The sequence below is a fragment of the Medicago sativa genome, chromosome 7, assembly GCF_051527215.1.
Source record: "Medicago sativa cultivar Bolivia chromosome 7, Bolivia_mono, whole genome shotgun sequence".
NCBI lineage: Eukaryota > Viridiplantae > Streptophyta > Magnoliopsida > Fabales > Fabaceae > Medicago > Medicago sativa.
Window position 1 is genome coordinate 35,115,819 of NC_140755.1, and position 23,174 is coordinate 35,138,992.

The window sequence follows — 23,174 nt, forward strand, 5'->3', positions numbered from 1 at the left end:
ATGTTTTATTATGTGATCATGTTTAACTGACTAACTTTGATGTGGTTTTGTGTTTTGTTTGAAGAAGCAATAACTAAATTTATTTTTTCTTGTGCTTTGAATTTCGAGGACGAAATTCTTTTAAGTTGGGGAGAGTTGTAACGCCCTCCTTTTATTTAATTATTTTTTTATTAAGCTAGAATCTATTTATGTGATTTATTTATATATATGAGGTGTTAGTATTTTATTATGTGGCATTATTCTATTATTTATTAGAATATGAGAATTATTAGCGTAAGTAGAATTGGAGGTTAGAATAGAAATAAGAATAAGTTATTGGGCCTAAATAGATTTAGGAAGAGTGATTAGTATTATAAATAAGAAAGCTTAGGTTAGAAGAGTTTTTACGTTAAACCGCTTTTTGGAGAAAGAGGAGAACTCAGAGAGAGAGAACCTCAGGAACGAAGAACGCTGCTTTTGATTTCAGAAAAACAATCTAAGGTAAGGGTGAGACTATCTTTCACTAATATTAGGTCTTTGAATCATTAGATTGCATCTAACATGTTTTAGGATGAGTTTGTAAGGGGGAGTCTCTATTCACCATAAGGGTTGTGTAATCATGTGGATAGTGTAGGGTTGTTAATTTTCGTTGTTTTCTTATTCCTTTGATGAATCTCGGATTAAATTTGTGTTTTTATTCAGATTTGGATTTAATTATTTCCTGGTTATACTATGCGATGAAGTAAATATTTGGTCTTTTGACTGTTCACATTTTTTTTTTGAAACTGATCGGTTGTTACTCTTTTTAGACTTTTCTGTTTTAATTAAAATTGCTTATTCCATTCGATCTAGTTGTCCAACTGCTTTCAGATAATATACAAATTGATTCACATACAGTGGACTCACATTTTAGTTTATCATGAATTTGTTACTTTTCATATACCTTGCTTGCTTAATGGCTAGTGTGTTCCTAAACTACAGTACAGAACCGATAGCTCATTGAAATCACTTTGTGTTATATATTTGATATATATATGTTGCTTATTTTAATATTGCTAATAGCTTTTTCGGTTGGTGCATGTTATATGTAGTTGTTGAGCTTTTTTTTATAGACAAATAAAATAAATTATAAGATGATGAAAGATGAAATTATTTGATAATGTGTGATTTAACGATGTGAATTAAATGTATTATTTGACTATGTGTTATATAAAGATGTGTTATTTGAAGATGTATATGATTTAAAGATGTGGTATGTAAAGATGTGATATTTAAGAAGTATAGTTGATGTATTATTTGACTAAGTGTAATTTGTGAATTATTTGATGATATGAAATTGATGTGTTAATTGATGATGTATAACTGAAGTGCTATTTAATGATGTGTATTTGATAATGATGCTATTTAAAGATGTGTTATATAATGAAGTGCTATTTGGAAGATGTGTGATTTAAATATGTGTTATTTATGATGCTTATGTTGATGCGATGTTTAAGATGTTGATGTTTATCGTTTGATGTTGTTGACCATTAATGTCATAAAGTTGTAAGTGTCGGTCTAAGTTGTGAAGTCGTAAGAAGTTGTCCAAATTATTGGAATCATATAAGTTGTTTAAGAAGTTCAAGATGTCTAAGTTGTAGGAGTTGAGTCCATTGCATACTCATTAAAGATGGGGGCTTTAAGCCCGGCAGCTTTATGCTCAAATTACGTTGGGGGCTTTAAGCCCGGCAGCTTTATGCTCACTTGTTGAAGAGCCTAATTACGCTCATATATGTTGCTGAATGGTACCACATGCATTTGCATATCAAGAAGTTTCACGATGATTTGAGTCGTTAAGTTGTTAAGAGTTGCATTGTCAAGTTGAGTCGCATTGTCGAGTCAAGTATCAAGTTGTATATGATGTTTGATGTTGATTTAAAAGATGTTTGAGTATGATTTAATGATGATATTTTATGATGATATGTGACGATGAATGTGACTGCTATATGATGATATATTGCTAAGATGAAATGATGATGTCTATGTATTTGATTATAATTGTTAAATTATAAGATGTTTATATTGTTAAATATAATTTATGATTTATAAGCTTAATATCATTGTTTGAGAAATCTCACCCCTTCTGCTTGAAAATGTTGCTCTTCGTATGAGTAACTTGCAGGTAATCATGATTAGCTGCGGTCGTGGGTGACTATCTCTCACTGTGTCCTTAGGTGCTCTGATACGTAACAGGATGGGGATTTTAATACTATTTTCTGTTCCTTTACGTATTGCTTTTGAAGTTTAAGGATTATTATTGAACTAAGATTTATGAGACTTTTATGATGAGGCCTGCGTGCCGAGACTATTTCTATTGTTAAACTAAATCCGCTGCGAAGTTTTTTAAATATTATGTTGATGAATTTTTGAAGGATATATTATTATCTATTTTGTTAAGATTTTATGATAAAGAGACGTAGCATTCCGTTTTTGTGAATTACTCTGATAATTTATTATGAAATTTTCACGTTGGGAAAACGGGGTGTTACAATTGGTATCAGAGCAGGTCGGTCCGTCCAGCCAAGTAGATGAGTCATTGTGTCGTGTCGTCATGTTTTCTAGTTAGTAGTTATGTTTTATTATGTGATCATGTTTAACTGACTAACTTTGATGTGGTTTTGTGTTTTGTTTGAAGAAGCAATAACTAAATTTATTTTTTCTTGTGCTTTGAATTTCGAGGACGAAATTCTTTTAAGTTGGGGAGAGTTGTAACGCCCTCCTTTTATTTAATTATTTTTTTATTAAGTTAGAATCTATTTATGTGATTTATTTATATATATGAGGTGTTAGTATTTTATTATGTGGCATTATTCTATTATTTATTAGAATATGAGAATTATTAGGGTAAGTAGAATTGGAGGTTAGAATAGAAATAAAAATAAGTTATTGGGCCTAAATAGATTTAGGAAGAGTGATTAGCATTATAAATAAGAAAGCTTAGGTTAGAAATAGTTTTTACGTTAAACCGCTTTTTGGAGAAAGAGGAGAACTCAGAGAGAGAGAACCTCAGGAACGAAGAACGCTGCTTTTGATTTCAGAAAAACAATCTAAGGTAAGGGTGAGACTATCTTTCACTAATATTAGGTCTTTGAATCATTAGATTGCATCTAACATGTTTTAGGATGAGTTTGTAAGGGGGAGTCTCTATTCACCATAAGGGTTGTGTAATCATGTGGATAGTGTAGGGTTGTTAATTTTCGTTGTTTTCTTATTCCTTTGACGAATCTCGGATTAAATTTGTGTTTTTATTCAGATTTGGATTTAATTATTTCCTGGTTATACTATGCGATGAAGTAAATATTTGGTCTTTTGACTGTTCACATTTTTTTTTTGAAACTGATCGGTTGTTACTCTTTTTAGACTTTTCTGTTTTAATTAAAATTGCTTATTCCATTCGATCTAGTTGTCCAACTGCTTTCAGATAATATACAAATTGATTCACATACAGTGGACTCACATTTTAGTTTATCATGAATTTGTTACTTTTCATATACCTTGCTTGCTTAATGGCTAGTGTGTTCCTAAACTACAGTACAGAACCGATAGCTCATTGAAATCACTTTGTGTTATATATTTGATATATATATGTTGCTTATTTTAATATTGCTAATAGCTTTTTCGGTTGGTGCATGTTATATGTAGTTGTTGAGCTTTTTTTTATAGACAAATAAAATAAATTATAAGATGATGAAAGATGAAATTATTTGATAATGTGTGATTTAACGATGTGAATTAAATGTATTATTTGACTATGTGTTATATAAAGATGTGTTATTTGAAGATGTATATGATTTAAAGATGTGGTATGTAAAGATGTGATATTTAAGAAGTATAGTTGATGTATTATTTGACTAAGTGTAATTTGTGAATTATTTGATGATATGAAATTGATGTGTTAATTGATGATGTATAACTGAAGTGCTATTTAATGATGTGTATTTGATAATGATGCTATTTAAAGATGTGTTATATAATGAAGTGCTATTTGGAAGATGTGTGATTTAAATATGTGTTATTTATGATGCTTATGTTGATGCGATGTTTAAGATGTTGATGTTTATCGTTTGATGTTGTTGACCATTAATGTCATAAAGTTGTAAGTGTCGGTCTAAGTTGTGAAGTCGTAAGAAGTTGTCCAAATTATTGGAATCATATAAGTTGTTTAAGAAGTTCAAGATGTCTAAGTTGTAGGAGTTGAGTCCATTGCATACTCATTAAAGATGGGGGCTTTAAGCCCGGCAGCTTTATGCTCAAATTACGTTGGGGGCTTTAAGCCCGGCAGCTTTATGCTCACTTGTTGAAGAGCCTAATTACGCTCATATATGTTGCTGAATGGTACCACATGCATTTGCATATCAAGAAGTTTCACGATGATTTGAGTCGTTAAGTTGTTAAGAGTTGCATTGTCAAGTTGAGTCGCATTGTCGAGTCAAGTATCAAGTTGTATATGATGTTTGATGTTGATTTAAAAGATGTTTGAGTATGATTTAATGATGATATTTTATGATGATATGTGACGATGAATGTGACTGCTATATGATGATATATTGCTAAGATGAAATGATGATGTCTATGTATTTGATTATAATTGTTAAATTATAAGATGTTTATATTGTTAAATATAATTTATGATTTATAAGCTTAATATCATTGTTTGAGAAATCTCACCCCTTCTGCTTGAAAATGTTGCTTTTCGTATGAGTAACTTGCAGGTAATCATGATTAGCTACGGTCGTGGGTGACTATCTCTCACTGTGTCCTTAGGTGCTCTGATACGTAACAGGATGGGGATTTTAATACTATTTTCTGTTCCTTTACGTATTGCTTTTGAAGTTTAAGGATTATTATTGAACTAAGATTTATGAGACTTTTATGATGAGGCCTGCGTGCCGAGACTATTTCTATTGTTAAACTAAATCCGCTGCGAAGTTTTTTAAATATTATGTTGATGAATTTTTGAAGGATATATTATTATCTATTTTGTTAAGATTTTATGATAAAGAGACGTAGCATTCCGTTTTTGTGAATTACTCTGATAATTTATTATGAAATTTTCACATTGGGAAAACGGGGTGTTACAATTGGTATCAGAGCAGGTCGGTCCGTCCAGCCAAGTAGATGAGTCATTGTGTCGTGTCGTCATGTTTTCTAGTTAGTAGTTATGTTTTATTATGTGATCATGTTTAACTGACTAACTTTGATGTGGTTTTGTGTTTTGTTTGAAGAAGCAATAACTAAATTTATTTTTTCTTGTGCTTTGAATTTCGAGGACGAAATTCTTTTAAGTTGGGGAGAGTTGTAACGACCTCCTTTTATTTAATTATTTTTTTATTAAGTTAGAATCTATTAATGTGATTTATTTATATATATGAGGTGTTAGTATTTTATTATGTGGCATTATTCTATTATTTATTAGAATATGAGAATTATTAGGGTAAGTAGAATTGGAGGTTAGAATAGAAATAAGAATAAGTTATTGGGCCTAAATAGATTTAGGAAGAGTGATTAGTATTATAAATAAGAAAGCTTAGGTTAGAAATAGTTTTTACGTTAAACCGCTTTTTGGAGAAAGAGGAGAACTCAGAGAGAGAGAACCTCAGGAACGAAGAACGCTGCTTTTGATTTCAGAAAAACAATCTAAGGTAAGGGTGAGACTATCTTTCACTAATATTAGGTCTTTGAATCATTAGATTGCATCTAACATGTTTTAGGATGAGTTTGTAAGGGGGAGTCTCTATTCACCATAAGGGTTGTGTAATCATGTGAATAGTGTAGGGTTGTTAATTTTCGTTGTTTTCTTATTCCTTTGATGAATCTCGGATTAAATTTGTGTTTTTATTCAGATTTGGATTTAATTATTTCCTGGTTATACTATGCGATGAAGTAAATATTTGGTCTTTTGACTGTTCACATTTTTTTTTTGAAACTGATCGGTTGTTACTCTTTTTAGACTTTTCTGTTTTAATTAAAATTGCTTATTCCATTCGATCTAGTTGTCCAACTGCTTTCAGATAATATACAAATTGATTCACATACAGTGGACTCACATTTTAGTTTATCATGAATTTGTTACTTTTCATATACCTTGCTTGCTTAATGGCTAGTGTGTTCCTAAACTACAGTACAGAACCGATAGCTCATTGAAATCACTTTGTGTTATATATTTGATATATATATGTTGCTTATTTTAATATTGCTAATAGCTTTTTCGGTTGGTGCATGTTATATGTAGTTGTTGAGCTTTTTTTTATAGACAAATAAAATAAATTATAAGATGATGAAAGATGAAATTATTTGATAATGTGTGATTTAACGATGTGAATTAAATGTATTATTTGACTATGTGTTATATAAAGATGTGTTATTTGAAGATGTATATGATTTAAAGATGTGGTATGTAAAGATGTGATATTTAAGAAGTATAGTTGATGTATTATTTGACTAAGTGTAATTTGTGAATTATTTGATGATATGAAATTGATGTGTTAATTGATGATGTATAACTGAAGTGCTATTTAATGATGTGTATTTGATAATGATGCTATTTAAAGATGTGTTATATAATGAAGTGCTATTTGGAAGATGTGTGATTTAAATATGTGTTATTTATGATGCTTATGTTGATGCGATGTTTAAGATGTTGATGTTTATCGTTTGATGTTGTTGACCATTAATGTCATAAAGTTGTAAGTGTCGGTCTAAGTTGTGAAGTCGTAAGAAGTTGTCCAAATTATTGGAATCATATAAGTTGTTTAAGAAGTTCAAGATGTCTAAGTTGTAGGAGTTGAGTCCATTGCATACTCATTAAAGATGGGGGCTTTAAGCCCGGCAGCTTTATGCTCAAATTACGTTGGGGGCTTTAAGCCCGGCAGCTTTATGCTCACTTGTTGAAGAGCCTAATTACGCTCATATATGTTGCTGAATGGTACCACATGCATTTGCATATCAAGAAGTTTCACGATGATTTGAGTCGTTAAGTTGTTAAGAGTTGCATTGTCAAGTTGAGTCGCATTGTCGAGTCAAGTATCAAGTTGTATATGATGTTTGATGTTGATTTAAAAGATGTTTGAGTATGATTTAATGATGATATTTTATGATGATATGTGACGATGAATGTGACTGCTATATGATGATATATTGCTAAGATGAAATGATGATGTCTATGTATTTGATTATAATTGTTAAATTATAAGATGTTTATATTGTTAAATATAATTTATGATTTATAAGCTTAATATCATTGTTTGAGAAATCTCACCCCTTCTGCTTGAAAATGTTGCTTTTCGTATGAGTAACTTGCAGGTAATCATGATTAGCTACGGTCGTGGGTGACTATCTCTCACTGTGTCCTTAGGTGCTCTGATACGTAACAGGATGGGGATTTTAATACTATTTTCTGTTCCTTTACGTATTGCTTTTGAAGTTTAAGGATTATTATTGAACTAAGATTTATGAGACTTTTATGATGAGGCCTGCGTGCCGAGACTATTTCTATTGTTAAACTAAATCCGCTGCGAAGTTTTTTAAATATTATGTTGATGAATTTTTGAAGGATATATTATTATCTATTTTGTTAAGATTTTATGATAAAGAGACGTAGCATTCCGTTTTTGTGAATTACTCTGATAATTTATTATGAAATTTTCACATTGGGAAAACGGGGTGTTACAATTGGTATCAGAGCAGGTCGGTCCGTCCAGCCAAGTAGATGAGTCATTGTGTCGTGTCGTCATGTTTTCTAGTTAGTAGTTATGTTTTATTATGTGATCATGTTTAACTGACTAACTTTGATGTGGTTTTGTGTTTTGTTTGAAGAAGCAATAACTAAATTTATTTTTTCTTGTGCTTTGAATTTCGAGGACGAAATTCTTTTAAGTTGGGGAGAGTTGTAACGACCTCCTTTTATTTAATTATTTTTTTATTAAGTTAGAATCTATTAATGTGATTTATTTATATATATGAGGTGTTAGTATTTTATTATGTGGCATTATTCTATTATTTATTAGAATATGAGAATTATTAGGGTAAGTAGAATTGGAGGTTAGAATAGAAATAAGAATAAGTTATTGGGCCTAAATAGATTTAGGAAGAGTGATTAGTATTATAAATAAGAAAGCTTAGGTTAGAAATAGTTTTTACGTTAAACCGCTTTTTGGAGAAAGAGGAGAACTCAGAGAGAGAGAACCTCAGGAACGAAGAACGCTGCTTTTGATTTCAGAAAAACAATCTAAGGTAAGGGTGAGACTATCTTTCACTAATATTAGGTCTTTGAATCATTAGATTGCATCTAACATGTTTTAGGATGAGTTTGTAAGGGGGAGTCTCTATTCACCATAAGGGTTGTGTAATCATGTGAATAGTGTAGGGTTGTTAATTTTCGTTGTTTTCTTATTCCTTTGATGAATCTCGGATTAAATTTGTGTTTTTATTCAGATTTGGATTTAATTATTTCCTGGTTATACTATGCGATGAAGTAAATATTTGGTCTTTTGACTGTTCACATTTTTTTTTTGAAACTGATCGGTTGTTACTCTTTTTAGACTTTTCTGTTTTAATTAAAATTGCTTATTCCATTCGATCTAGTTGTCCAACTGCTTTCAGATAATATACAAATTGATTCACATACAGTGGACTCACATTTTAGTTTATCATGAATTTGTTACTTTTCATATACCTTGCTTGCTTAATGGCTAGTGTGTTCCTAAACTACAGTACAGAACCGATAGCTCATTGAAATCACTTTGTGTTATATATTTGATATATATATGTTGCTTATTTTAATATTGCTAATAGCTTTTTCGGTTGGTGCATGTTATATGTAGTTGTTGAGCTTTTTTTTATAGACAAATAAAATAAATTATAAGATGATGAAAGATGAAATTATTTGATAATGTGTGATTTAACGATGTGAATTAAATGTATTATTTGACTATGTGTTATATAAAGATGTGTTATTTGAAGATGTATATGATTTAAAGATGTGGTATGTAAAGATGTGATATTTAAGAAGTATAGTTGATGTATTATTTGACTAAGTGTAATTTGTGAATTATTTGATGATATGAAATTGATGTGTTAATTGATGATGTATAACTGAAGTGCTATTTAATGATGTGTATTTGATAATGATGCTATTTAAAGATGTGTTATATAATGAAGTGCTATTTGGAAGATGTGTGATTTAAATATGTGTTATTTATGATGCTTATGTTGATGCGATGTTTAAGATGTTGATGTTTATCGTTTGATGTTGTTGACCATTAATGTCATAAAGTTGTAAGTGTCGGTCTAAGTTGTGAAGTCGTAAGAAGTTGTCCAAATTATTGGAATCATATAAGTTGTTTAAGAAGTTCAAGATGTCTAAGTTGTAGGAGTTGAGTCCATTGCATACTCATTAAAGATGGGGGCTTTAAGCCCGGCAGCTTTATGCTCAAATTACGTTGGGGGCTTTAAGCCCGGCAGCTTTATGCTCACTTGTTGAAGAGCCTAATTACGCTCATATATGTTGCTGAATGGTACCACATGCATTTGCATATCAAGAAGTTTCACGATGATTTGAGTCGTTAAGTTGTTAAGAGTTGCATTGTCAAGTTGAGTCGCATTGTCGAGTCAAGTATCAAGTTGTATATGATGTTTGATGTTGATTTAAAAGATGTTTGAGTATGATTTAATGATGATATTTTATGATGATATGTGACGATGAATGTGACTGCTATATGATGATATATTGCTAAGATGAAATGATGATGTCTATGTATTTGATTATAATTGTTAAATTATAAGATGTTTATATTGTTAAATATAATTTATGATTTATAAGCTTAATATCATTGTTTGAGAAATCTCACCCCTTCTGCTTGAAAATGTTGCTCTTCGTATGAGTAACTTGCAGGTAATCATGATTAGCTGCGGTCGTGGGTGACTATCTCTCACTGTGTCCTTAGGTGCTCTGATACGTAACAGGATGGGGATTTTAATACTATTTTCTGTTCCTTTACGTATTGCTTTTGAAGTTTAAGGATTATTATTGAACTAAGATTTATGAGACTTTTATGATGGGGCCTGCGTGCCGAGACTATTTCTATTGTTAAACTAAATCCGCTGCGAAGTTTTTTAAATATTATGTTGATGAATTTTTGAAGGATATATTATTATCTATTTTGTTAAGATTTTATGATAAAGAGACGTAGCATTCCGTTTTTGTGAATTACTCTGATATTTTATTATGAAATTTTCACGTTGGGAAAACGGGGTGTTACAATTGGTATCAGAGCAGGTCGGTCCGTCCAGCCAAGTAGATGAGTCATTGTGTCGTGTCGTCATGTTTTCTAGTTAGTAGTTATGTTTTATTATGTGATCATGTTTAACTGACTAACTTTGATGTGGTTTTGTGTTTTGTTTGAAGAAGCAATAACTAAATTTATTTTTTCTTGTGCTTTGAATTTCGAGGACGAAATTCTTTTAAGTTGGGGAGAGTTGTAACGCCCTCCTTTTATTTAATTATTTTTTTATTAAGTTAGAATCTATTAATGTGATTTATTTATATATATGAGGTGTTAGTATTTTATTATGTGGCGTTATTCTATTATTTATTAGAATATGAGAATTATTAGGGTAAGTAGAATTGGAGGTTAGAATAGAAATAAGAATAAGTTATTGGGCCTAAATAGATTTAGGAAGAGTGATTAGTATTATAAATAAGAAAGCTTAGGTTAGAAATAGTTTTTACGTTAAACCGCTTTTTGGAGAAAGAGGAGAACTCAGAGAGAGAGAACCTCAGGAACGAAGAACGCTGCTTTTGATTTCAGAAAAACAATCTAAGGTAAGGGTGAGACTATCTTTCACTAATATTAGGTCTTTGAATCATTAGATTGCATCTAACATGTTTTAGGATGAGTTTGTAAGGGGGAGTCTCTATTCACCATAAGGGTTGTGTAATCATGTGGATAGTGTAGGGTTGTTAATTTTCGTTGTTTTCTTATTCCTTTGATGAATCTCGGATTAAATTTGTGTTTTTATTCAGATTTGGATTTAATTATTTCCTGGTTATACTATGCGATGAAGTAAATATTTGGTCTTTTGACTGTTCACATTTTTTTTTTTGAAACTGATCGGTTGTTACTCTTTTTAGACTTTTCTGTTTTAATTAAAATTGCTTATTCCATTCGATCTAGTTGTCCAACTGCTTTCAGATAATATACAAATTGATTCACATACAGTGGACTCACATTTTAGTTTATCATGAATTTGTTACTTTTCATATACCTTGCTTGCTTAATGGCTAGTGTGTTCCTAAACTACAGTACAGAACCGATAGCTCATTGAAATCACTTTGTGTTATATATTTGATATATATATGTTGCTTATTTTAATATTGCTAATAGCTTTTTCGGTTGGTGCATGTTATATGTAGTTGTTGAGCTTTTTTTTATAGACAAATAAAATAAATTATAAGATGATGAAAGATGAAATTATTTGATAATGTGTGATTTAACGATGTGAATTAAATGTATTATTTGACTATGTGTTATATAAAGATGTGTTATTTGAAGATGTATATGATTTAAAGATGTGGTATGTAAAGATGTGATATTTAAGAAGTATAGTTGATGTATTATTTGACTAAGTGTAATTTGTGAATTATTTGATGATATGAAATTGATGTGTTAATTGATGATGTATAACTGAAGTGCTATTTAATGATGTGTATTTGATAATGATGCTATTTAAAGATGTGTTATATAATGAAGTGCTATTTGGAAGATGTGTGATTTAAATATGTGTTATTTATGATGCTTATGTTGATGCGATGTTTAAGATGTTGATGTTTATCGTTTGATGTTGTTGACCATTAATGTCATAAAGTTGTAAGTGTCGGTCTAAGTTGTGAAGTCGTAAGAAGTTGTCCAAATTATTGGAATCATATAAGTTGTTTAAGAAGTTCAAGATGTCTAAGTTGTAGGAGTTGAGTCCATTGCATACTCATTAAAGATGGGGGCTTTAAGCCCGGCAGCTTTATGCTCAAATTACGTTGGGGGCTTTAAGCCCGGCAGCTTTATGCTCACTTGTTGAAGAGCCTAATTACGCTCATATATGTTGCTGAATGGTACCACATGCATTTGCATATCAAGAAGTTTCACGATGATTTGAGTCGTTAAGTTGTTAAGAGTTGCATTGTCAAGTTGAGTCGCATTGTCGAGTCAAGTATCAAGTTGTATATGATGTTTGATGTTGATTTAAAAGATGTTTGAGTATGATTTAATGATGATATTTTATGATGATATGTGACGATGAATGTGACTGCTATATGATGATATATTGCTAAGATGAAATGATGATGTCTATGTATTTGATTATAATTGTTAAATTATAAGATGTTTATATTGTTAAATATAATTTATGATTTATAAGCTTAATATCATTGTTTGAGAAATCTCACCCCTTCTGCTTGAAAATGTTGCTCTTCGTATGAGTAACTTGCAGGTAATCATGATTAGCTGCGGTCGTGGGTGACTATCTCTCACTGTGTCCTTAGGTGCTCTGATACGTAACAGGATGGGGATTTTAATACTATTTTCTGTTCCTTTACGTATTGCTTTTGAAGTTTAAGGATTATTATTGAACTAAGATTTATGAGACTTTTATGATGAGGCCTGCGTGCCGAGACTATTTCTATTGTTAAACTAAATCCGCTGCGAAGTTTTTTAAATATTATGTTGATGAATTTTTGAAGGATATATTATTATCTATTTTGTTAAGATTTTATGATAAAGAGACGTAGCATTCCGTTTTTGTGAATTACTCTGATAATTTATTATGAAATTTTCACGTTGGGAAAACGGGGTGTTACAATTGGTATCAGAGCAGGTCGGTCCGTCCAGCCAAGTAGATGAGTCGTTGTGTCGTGTCGTCATGTTTTCTAGTTAGTAGTTATGTTTTATTATGTGATCATGTTTAACTGACTAACTTTGATGTGGTTTTGTGTTTTGTTTGAAGAAGCAATAACTAAATTTATTTTTTCTTGTGCTTTGAATTTCGAGGACGAAATTCTTTTAAGTTGGGGAGAGTTGTAACGCCCTCCTTTTATTTAATTATTTTTTTATTAAGTTAGAATCTATTTATGTGATTTATTTATATATATGAGGTGTTAGTATTTTATTATGTGGCATTATTCTATTATTTATTAGAATATGAGAATTATTAGGGTAAGTAGAATTGGAGGTTAGAATAGAAATAAGAATAAGTTATTGGGCCTAAATAGATTTAGGAAGAGTGATTAGTATTATAAATAAGAAAGCTTAGGTTAGAAATAGTTTTTACGTTAAGCCGCTTTTTGGAGAAAGAGGAGAACTCAGAGAGAGAGAACCTCAGGAACGAAGAACGCTGCTTTTGATTTCAGAAAAACAATCTAAGGTAAGGGTGAGACTATCTTTCACTAATATTAGGTCTTTGAATCATTAGATTGCATCTAACATGTTTTAGGATGAGTTTGTAAGGGAGAGTCTCTATTCACCATAAGGGTTGTGTAATCATGTGGATAGTGTAGGGTTGTTAATTTTCGTTGTTTTCTTATTCCTTTGATGAATCTCGGATTAAATTTGTGTTTTTATTCAGATTTGGATTTAATTATTTCCTGGTTATACTATGCGATGAAGTAAATATTTGGTCTTTTGACTGTTCACATTTTTTTTTTGAAACTGATCGGTTGTTACTCTTTTTAGACTTTTCTGTTTTAATTAAAATTGCTTATTCCATTCGATCTAGTTGTCCAACTGCTTTCAGATAATATACAAATCGATTCACATACAGTGGACTCACATTTTAGTTTATCATGAATTTGTTACTTTTCATATACCTTGCTTGCTTAATGGCTAGTGTGTTCCTAAACTACAGTACAGAACCGATAGCTCATTGAAATCACTTTGTGTTATATATTTGATATATATATGTTGCTTATTTTAATATTGCTAATAGCTTTTTCGGTTGGTGCATGTTATATGTAGTTGTTGAGCTTTTTTTTATAGACAAATAAAATAAATTATAAGATGATGAAAGATGAAATTATTTGATAATGTGTGATTTAACGATGTGAATTAAATGTATTATTTGACTATGTGTTATATAAAGATGTGTTATTTGAAGATGTATATGATTTAAAGATGTGGTATGTAAAGATGTGATATTTAAGAAGTATAGTTGATGTATTATTTGACTAAGTGTAATTTGTGAATTATTTGATGATATGAAATTGATGTGTTAATTGATGATGTATAACTGAAGTGCTATTTAATGATGTGTATTTGATAATGATGCTATTTAAAGATGTGTTATATAATGAAGTGCTATTTGGAAGATGTGTGATTTAAATATGTGTTATTTATGATGCTTATGTTGATGCGATGTTTAAGATGTTGATGTTTATCGTTTGATGTTGTTGACCATTAATGTCATAAAGTTGTAAGTGTCGGTCTAAGTTGTGAAGTCGTAAGAAGTTGTCCAAATTATTGGAATCATATAAGTTGTTTAAGAAGTTCAAGATGTCTAAGTTGTAGGAGTTGAGTCCATTGCATACTCATTAAAGATGGGGGCTTTAAGCCCGGCAGCTTTATGCTCAAATTACGTTGGGGGCTTTAAGCCCGGCAGCTTTATGCTCACTTGTTGAAGAGCCTAATTACGCTCATATATGTTGCTGAATGGTACCACATGCATTTGCATATCAAGAAGTTTCACGATGATTTGAGTCGTTAAGTTGTTAAGAGTTGCATTGTCAAGTTGAGTCGCATTGTCGAGTCAAGTATCAAGTTGTATATGATGTTTGATGTTGATTTAAAAGATGTTTGAGTATGATTTAATGATGATATTTTATGATGATATGTGACGATGAATGTGACTGCTATATGATGATATATTGCTAAGATGAAATGATGATGTCTATGTATTTGATTATAATTGTTAAATTATAAGATGTTTATATTGTTAAATATAATTTATGATTTATAAGCTTAATATCATTGTTTGAGAAATCTCACCCCTTCTGCTTGAAAATGTTGCTCTTCGTATGAGTAACTTGCAGGTAATCATGATTAGCTGCGGTCGTGGGTGACTATCTCTCACTGTGTCCTTAGGTGCTCTGATACGTAACAGGATGGGGATTTTAATACTATTTTCTGTTCCTTTACGTATTGCTTTTGAAGTTTAAGGATTATTATTGAACTAAGATTTATGAGACTTTTATGATGAGGCCTGCGTGCCGAGACTATTTCTATTGTTAAACTAAATCCGCTGCGAAGTTTTTTAAATATTATGTTGATGAATTTTTGAAGGATAAATTATTATCTATTTTGTTAAGATTTTATGATAAAGAGGCGTAGCATTCCGTTTTTGTGAATTACTCTAATAATTTATTATGAAATTTTCACGTTGGAAAAACGGGGTGTTACAGGTTCTGCTATGTTGAATAGGATTTTTTAAAATGTTGATTGCACTTAGGTTCTCACAATATAAAGTCAGAACATCTTGCTCCACATTATACTCCTGCAGCATCTGCTTCATCCAAACAAGTTGAGAGCAGCTACTTCCAGCTGCTATGTATTCAGCTTCAGCAGTGGATAAAGACACACAATTTTGTTTCTTACTGAACCAGGAAATCAGATTATTTCCTAGAATGAAACATCCTCCAGAGGTACTTTTTCTGTCATCAGCACTTCCAGCCCAGTCAGCATCACAGTATCCTATCAGCTTAGTATTTTCACAGGATGAGTACAAAATTCCATAGTCACTGGTGCTATTGATGTACTTCAGAATTCTCTTCACCTGGGTAAGATGACTCATTTTTAGGTCAGCTTGATACCTTGCACACACACCTATAACAAAGGTGATGTCTGGCCTGCTTGCAGTAAGGTATAGTAAACTTCCAATCATGCTTTTGTACATGCTTTGATCAACGGATATGCCTCCTTCATCTTTTGTCAACTTCAAGTGAGTGGCAGCTGGAGTTCTTTTGTGACCACCATTATCTAACCCAAATTTCTTCACAATGTTCTTGGCATACTTACTCTGAGAAATGAAAATTGTGTCCTCCATTTGTTTAACTTGAAGTCCAAGAAAACAGGTCAGTTCACCAACTAAGCTCATTTCAAATTCTGACTGCATCTGATGAATGAAATGTTGAACCATCTTGTTCGACATTCCACCAAAAACAATGTCATCAACATAAACGTGTGCAATCATCAGTCTCCCATTGTCCTTCTTTACAAACAAAGTCTTGTCTGTACCTCATTTCCTGTATCCTTGTCCTACAAGAAATTGAGTTAGTCTTTCATACCAGGCCCTAGGTGCCTGTTTCAATCCATACAGAGCTTTCTTCAATCTGTACACATGATTGGGAAAGCTAGGATCAATAAATCCTTTGCGCTGCTCAACATAGACTTCCTCATTTAAGTACCCATTCAGAAAGGCACTCTTAACATCCATCTGAAACAGCTTAAATTTGAGAATACAAGATACACCTACCAGTAATCTTATAGACTCCAATCTAGCAACAGGAGCAAATGTTTCATCAAAATCCAGACCTTCTATCTGGGTGTAGCCTTGAGCTACTAGTCTTGCCTTGTTTCTGGTCACAGTCCCATGTTCATCAGACTTGTTCTTGAAGATCCACTTGGTGCCTATCACATTTACACCTTCAGGTCTTGGAACTAAATCCCACACTTCACTTCTTTTGAACTGATTCAGTTCCTCTTGCATTGCTTCAATCAAGAACTCATCTGTTAGAGCTTCTTTGACATTTTTTGGCTCAATCTTGGACACAAAACAAGAGTTGGCAATGACTCCAACTGATCTTCTGGTAGTGACCCCTTCATCAGGATTCCCAATAACAAGTTCTAGTGGATGATTCTTCTGAACTCGTGTGGAAGGACCCTTCATAGTGGACATTTGATCTGGTTCAGTATCATTATTTTCATCTTTCTCTGGTTCAGGCTCAACCACTTGAGTAGGTGCATTTGTTTCTCCAGTAGGTGTTGCAACATCATCATCAACATCAGGAACCCTCTCTTTAGGCACATCATCAATCACTACATTGATTGACTCCATCACAGTTTGATCTCTTCCTCTTTGCTCAAGAGACATGTTGAGATGAAAGATTCTTCCTGAGATACCCATAAATAGCAATTGTCTTTGGATCTTGTACCTCTCATAAGAACTTCTCCTTTCTCATCTGAAATCTGACATTCTGGTTTGGTGAAGTTTACTCTCAGACCTAAATCACACAGCTGGCTGATGCTAATCAGGTTTGCAGTTAGTCCTCTGACTAGCAACACATCATCAAGTCTTGGTAACCCATGTTTTATTAGGTTTCCAATTCCCACAATCTTTCCTTTAGCTCCATCACCAAATGTGACATAACTGGTTACATAAGGTCTCACATCCTCCAGATAAGTTTCAACACCAGTCATATGTCTTGAGCAGCCACTATCAAAATACCAATCTTCTTTAGATGATGCTCTCAGGGAAGTATGAGCAATCAGACCAGCCTTAGCATTTCTGTGATTCCACTCATTCCTGGATAAATTCTGCTGAGAATGCATGAACTCACCTTTCAGTTTGAAGCAGTAGGGTCTGATGTGTCCTCTTTCTCTACAGTGATCAGAAACCCATATCTTTGATTTCTTCTAAGTGGGATGTTCCTCAGAATGTTAGAACACCGACTCAGCTGACTCCATCCCAGTCTGTTCATTAATATGGATCAGTTGTAGGTTCAATCTTGACAGTTCATCATTGAGTTCTGAGATATGGGCCAGATTATCAAACCTTTCATCCTGCAGTTGTGCTATCTCCCTTGCTTGTTCTTCAAGTTTTTGAGTCAGCTCACTGTTTTTGTTCATTAGGTCATGATAGGACATAGCAAGCTCTTCATAAGACATTTCTTCCTCACAAGACTCAGTGTCTGACATAATTCTACCAGCTAAGGCAGAGACATGATTGGCAGATTCAGCTTTAACCTCATCATCTGAGTCATCCCCATCTGACCAAGACACAGCCAGACTTTTCTTCTGTTTCTTAAGAAAAGTGGCACACTCTGTTCTGATATGACCATATCCTTCACATTCATGACATTGTACCCCTTTGTATTGAGAGTCTGCTTCATCAAGTCTTGTCATCTTCTCTTTACTTGATTGACTGTCAATGTTGGGTCGGATGTTCTGCCCATTTGGTCTGGATCTTCTGTCAAATCTTTTGAAGATCTTCTTAAACTGTCTCCCAAGTAGTGCCAGAGACTCTGCCATGTCTCCATCATCTTCAATGTCTACTAGTGCATCATCAGTATTCATACTAGAAGCAAAAGCAATACCTTTGCCCTTTTTGTCAGTTTTGCTGTTGACAGTTATTTCAAAGTTTTGCAGAGACCCTATCAACTCATCAACCTTTAAACTAGATATGTCCTGAGCCTCCTCAATAGCAGTGACCTTCATGTCAAATCTCTTAGGTAGAGATCTGAGAATTTTCCTCACAAGCTTTTCTTCAGAGACTTTCTCTCTAAGAGACTCAAAAGAGTTTGCAATGTCTAGGACATTTAGATGATAATCCTGAATGCTCTCATCTTCTAACATTTTCAGATTCTCAAATTTAGTGGTAAGAAGTTGGATTTTAGCACTTTTTACCTTAGTTGTGCCTTCATGTGCAGTTTTGAGAATCTCCCAAGCATCCTTAGCCACAGTGCATTGCTTGATTAATCTGAACATATTTTTGTCAACACCATTAAACAGAGCATTCAAAGCCTTTGAGTTTCCAAGAGCCAATTCATCTTCATCAACACTCCATTCTTCTTCTGGTTCAACACATCAGTCCTGTTGCCATCAGCATCAAGTTGTACAGGATGTTCCCAATCTCTCAGAACTGCCTTCCATGTTTTGCTGTCAATAGATTTGAGAAAGGCACTCATGCGTGATTTCCAGTAATCATAGTTTGACCCATCCAACAGAGGGGGGCCTATTTACAAAACCACCTTCCTTGTCCATAGTGCTAGAATAGTACTCCCTGGAGCTCACCCTAAAACAGGCAGGGTGCCTGCTCTGATCCCAAATGAAATTCTAGCGTACTTGTTTTTATTAGGTTATGTCAGATGTTTAAACGTTCGTGATGTTCCGATTAATGTTTCAATATCATGCGATAAACAGAAAATAAAACAAAAAAATAAAGTGCAGAAAAATAAAGAACAAAGGAAGTTTGTTGACCCAGTTCAGCACAACACGCTTACATCTGGGGGCTACCAAGCCAGGAAGGAAATCCACTAGTGTAGTCCTTATTCAATAGCTCTCAGAAAACTCCTCGTTTACACTATATGACCTTGGACCTACCCGTCTAGACTTCAACCTAGGAACTCCTAGATCTGAGATCCCATCTCACTATCCTAATGGTCAGTCACTACCCCAGTGACCTATCAGACCTCAAACACAAAAAGATAGAAGTTACCTTCCAACACAAACAACCAAACCTTGTTTCACAACTTCGGTTTGATGCACAAGAGTATCAATACTCACAAAACTAGTCCTAAACAAGTATCAAAACACGACACTAGCAAGAACACAGTAAAGATCCTAAACCTGCATCACAATCGATACAAGAGTAGAATACATGAAGACTCAAACCCTAAAAATCTAAACTTTTAGCGTGACGGCTTGAATAAGCAATTAGGTCTTCAAGTCTTCCTTTTATACTGAAGCAGCTTGGGCTAAATAATCATTGGGCTTCAGTAAACTTGCAGATCGGTTCAGCAAACCTGCAAAATAGAATTAGATACAAATCTGGAAAGTCCTAATATGTCGGAACCTATATTAAAACATTCCAAATCGTACCAAATATTTCCTAAAATAAAATGTCTATTTTAGTAATATTCCACAACTGATTCTAATAAGATATGCGCGTTACTTGGTCAGTAAGTAAAGGAAATATGGTTTCCTTAATGGATAAACTACGCGCGTACAGATAAGGCAGAACCCAGGCACACTGAACCATGCCATGATGTTGGAACATTGTATCCAACATCTCACAGAGCTGCCTAACCAAATGCTGGAACATTGGTTCCAACTTACAGAACAAGGATATTTGTTTTAGCAATAATGCAGCCAATACAAATACCCAACATGATGAATAATATGTTTGACAATGTTTAAGTGCAAATGTGAGTTGTTGAAAATGAGCTACCACAATGCATCTATTTATATGCAAAAATGAAAAGCTAGCCGTTGGACAATTTAATTAAGAAATAGCCGTTGCATAATAGTGCCTCTTTAAAATGTAGAATCAAAACAAATATGCAGATATTACATTGTAATCAAATCGGCCATAATCAAATTATGAAAAACAAGTTGACATATGCAGCTGCTATAAATAAGATCCAATATGCCATTTCAATAAAATAATTGATTACTAGTCGTTGCAAAGATATACCAGGCCATTTTGAGAACCACGTAATCAATTATGTTATGAAAATATTATATGCAAAAGTCAAAGCCATGATAATTTGATTTATGAAATATTTCAAATCATGCTCAAATATATTTTTAATGTAAAAACCAATTATGCAATTTGTAAAATAAATTATGACTTTTCATGCAAAAATATTTTCTTGTAAAACCACTTTAAAAACATTGTGAGTGTGTGATTTATTTTCTTGAGAGCATTTTCTACTACTTACAAATAGTCCTAAAATAAATAAAAATAAAAATCAAGACTTGAAAGCTTGATTCTTCTTTTCCGCTTTTTGCATCTTTGTTCTTCTAGGACTTCATTTGTCAATCATAAAAACCAAAGTGTTCCTGTCAAGGCATATATTCACAAAATACGTAAATACTCCTGTTGCTTGGGAACCAAGCAACCAAAGCCCAAGCCCATAGCAGGCTATAAATACCTCTCCTGAGAGCATTCTCAGGGCATCCAATAATCAGTCTAAACCCTAGAATCCTAGTATTCCTTACCGTACTTTTTTCCAAGTACAATACTTAATGTCTCTTAAAACTCTATTTTTTGGATGGTAGTCAACCTTGGTGACATAGTAGGACTGATGTAGTATGACTGATGCATTATGGCTCTTTTTTTTTTTTGAAAAAAAGACGAATAACATTAATTCAAAATGTCAAGAAAATACAAAGAGTTGATTGCCAGAGGCACCTCTTCCATCCATATCATATTTGGGTTGGAATGGGCTAGTTGGGCCAAATTGTGAGCCACTTTGTCACCGTTCCTAGAGATAAAAGAAAACAGACACTTGTCAAAGACTAATTTGGTTTTAAGGATTTCCTGAACCATTAATCCTAGATAAGATCTATCCTGGCTCAAACCCTCCTTAATCATGCGAATAAGCCGTTCGTTGTCACCTTCAAAAACCACTGAACGGAAACCACACTCAGCTGTAAATCTCATCGCCGTCAACATTGCAAAAGCTTCAGCTTCCATAGCGTGGTCGTTGCCAGGAACAAGCCAAGCCCCATCAGCCATAACCAAACCCTCACTGTCTCTTATGATACCACCCAAGCCCCAAACTCCATTGATTTGAAGGTAGGCGTCAAAGTTGATTTTAACCATGTCTGTATCTGGTTTGACCCAGTTGGATGAGCGTTGAGCAGAACGAGAAGATTGGGATCAGGAATTTACTGCAGCTGGAGAAGAAGGTTTAGCTAGATTTGCGCTTTTGTATTCAGCCACACATTTGGAGGCTCGCTGGATAATAGTGTCTTCAGGTAACATGATTCCTTCAAAAATACTTAGATTACGAGCATGCCATAGATTGTAGATGATTGCTGCTGTTTGAATGATAATCTGTTCATCCTTGTTAAGAATAGTCTCATATAGCCACTCTCTAAAGTCTGGGTTAGGAATATTAGTTATATTCAGAGATAATCTCGAACCAAACCAGACTTTACAAGAATAGGGACAAGTCATAAAAGTGTGAGTTAAGGTTTCAATTTTGGAATGGCATCTGGGACAAAGGTCATAGCAGTGAATCCCTCTTTTGCCTAATTCACTCCTGACAGGGAGAGAGTTGTGTAGGATTCTCCAAAGAATCATTTTGTGCCTGGGTATAGTATGAAGGGACCAGATCTTCTTCCAAACAGGGTTGTCATCATTACTGGTAGAGGGGTGATGTTTATTATTGGTCTGCCATTCCTTAATGGCCCTGTACCCACTCTTGACAGAGTATACTCCAGTAGGATCCTACATCCACATGAGGATGTCTGGTGTAGAAGTATTTACAAGGGGTATTTGCTGGATCTTGTCCTTGTCAATGTTGAGAAATTGACCCTCTAGGCATTCATTATCCCAACAAGGTTCATTGAAATTGATTAGGTCTTTAAACTTAGTGGCAGCCTGATTGTCAGGTCTCTTAGATAGGATCTTAAAGTCCTTATAGCTGGGGATCTAGTTGTCTTGTCAAATGTCCACTGTATTTCCATCCCTTATGCGCCAGCAGCTGCCTTTATTGATAACCCAAATGGAGTTTTAAATACTCCTCCAAGCATAACTAGAGTTGTTGCCAGTAGTAGCTTGTAACACATCTGAATTAGGGTGATATTTGGCCTTGAAACATCTGGATATTAGAGTAGTGGGTGCAGTATGGAAACGCCAGACTTGTTTGGCCAACATGGCCAGATTAAAATCCCTAAGGGTTTTAAACCCTAGCCCTTCTGAGTGTTTGGATTTGAAGAGGTTTTCTTAAGCTGTCCAGTGCATTTTCCTCTTAGTATCAGTTGACCCCCACCAAAAGGAACACACAGCCTTTTCAGTTGTATTGCACAAACCTTTGGGCAACAGAAAACAGCTCATGTAATAAGTAGGGATGGCCTGAACCATTGCCCTAATTAGAACCCCCTTCCTTCAAAGGATAAGCATTTTTCCTTCCATCCTTTGAGCTTCTTCCAAATTCTATCCATAATAAAATTAAAATCCGGCTCCTTAGACCTCCCAAAATGAGTAGGCATTCCAAGGTATTTGGAAAGGTTCTCACTTATTTTAACAGGAAGGGATTCCTGAAAAAGCTTCCTGTAGTCTTGTGATATGTTTGGGCTAAAAACCATCTCAGACTTGTCTAGGTTAATTTTTTGCCCAGAGAGAGCTTGATAGGTTTGTAAAATACCCATGATGGCCTTGCCTTCTTC

General features: G+C 33.4%; 1 protein-coding gene and 1 pseudogene across 1 annotated transcript; both read right to left on the reverse strand.

Annotated features, from left to right (window-relative positions):
* Positions 1-17,714: 17,714 nt before the first annotated feature.
* On the reverse strand, positions 17,715-19,037 carry LOC146905898 (uncharacterized; annotated as a pseudogene).
* Positions 19,038-21,141: 2,104 nt separating this feature from the next.
* LOC146905899 (uncharacterized) lies at positions 21,142-21,603 on the reverse strand. The gene has a single exon (XM_085728673.1). The coding sequence runs from the start codon at positions 21,601-21,603 to the stop codon at positions 21,142-21,144; it is 462 nt and encodes a 153-aa protein (XP_085584799.1).
* Between the last annotated feature and the right edge of the window lie 1,571 nt (positions 21,604-23,174).

Coding starts and splice junctions, on each gene's coding strand:
- LOC146905899 (XM_085728673.1), bottom strand. CDS start 21,603: ATGGTTAAAATCAACTTTGACGCCTACCTTCAAATCAATGGAGTTTGG.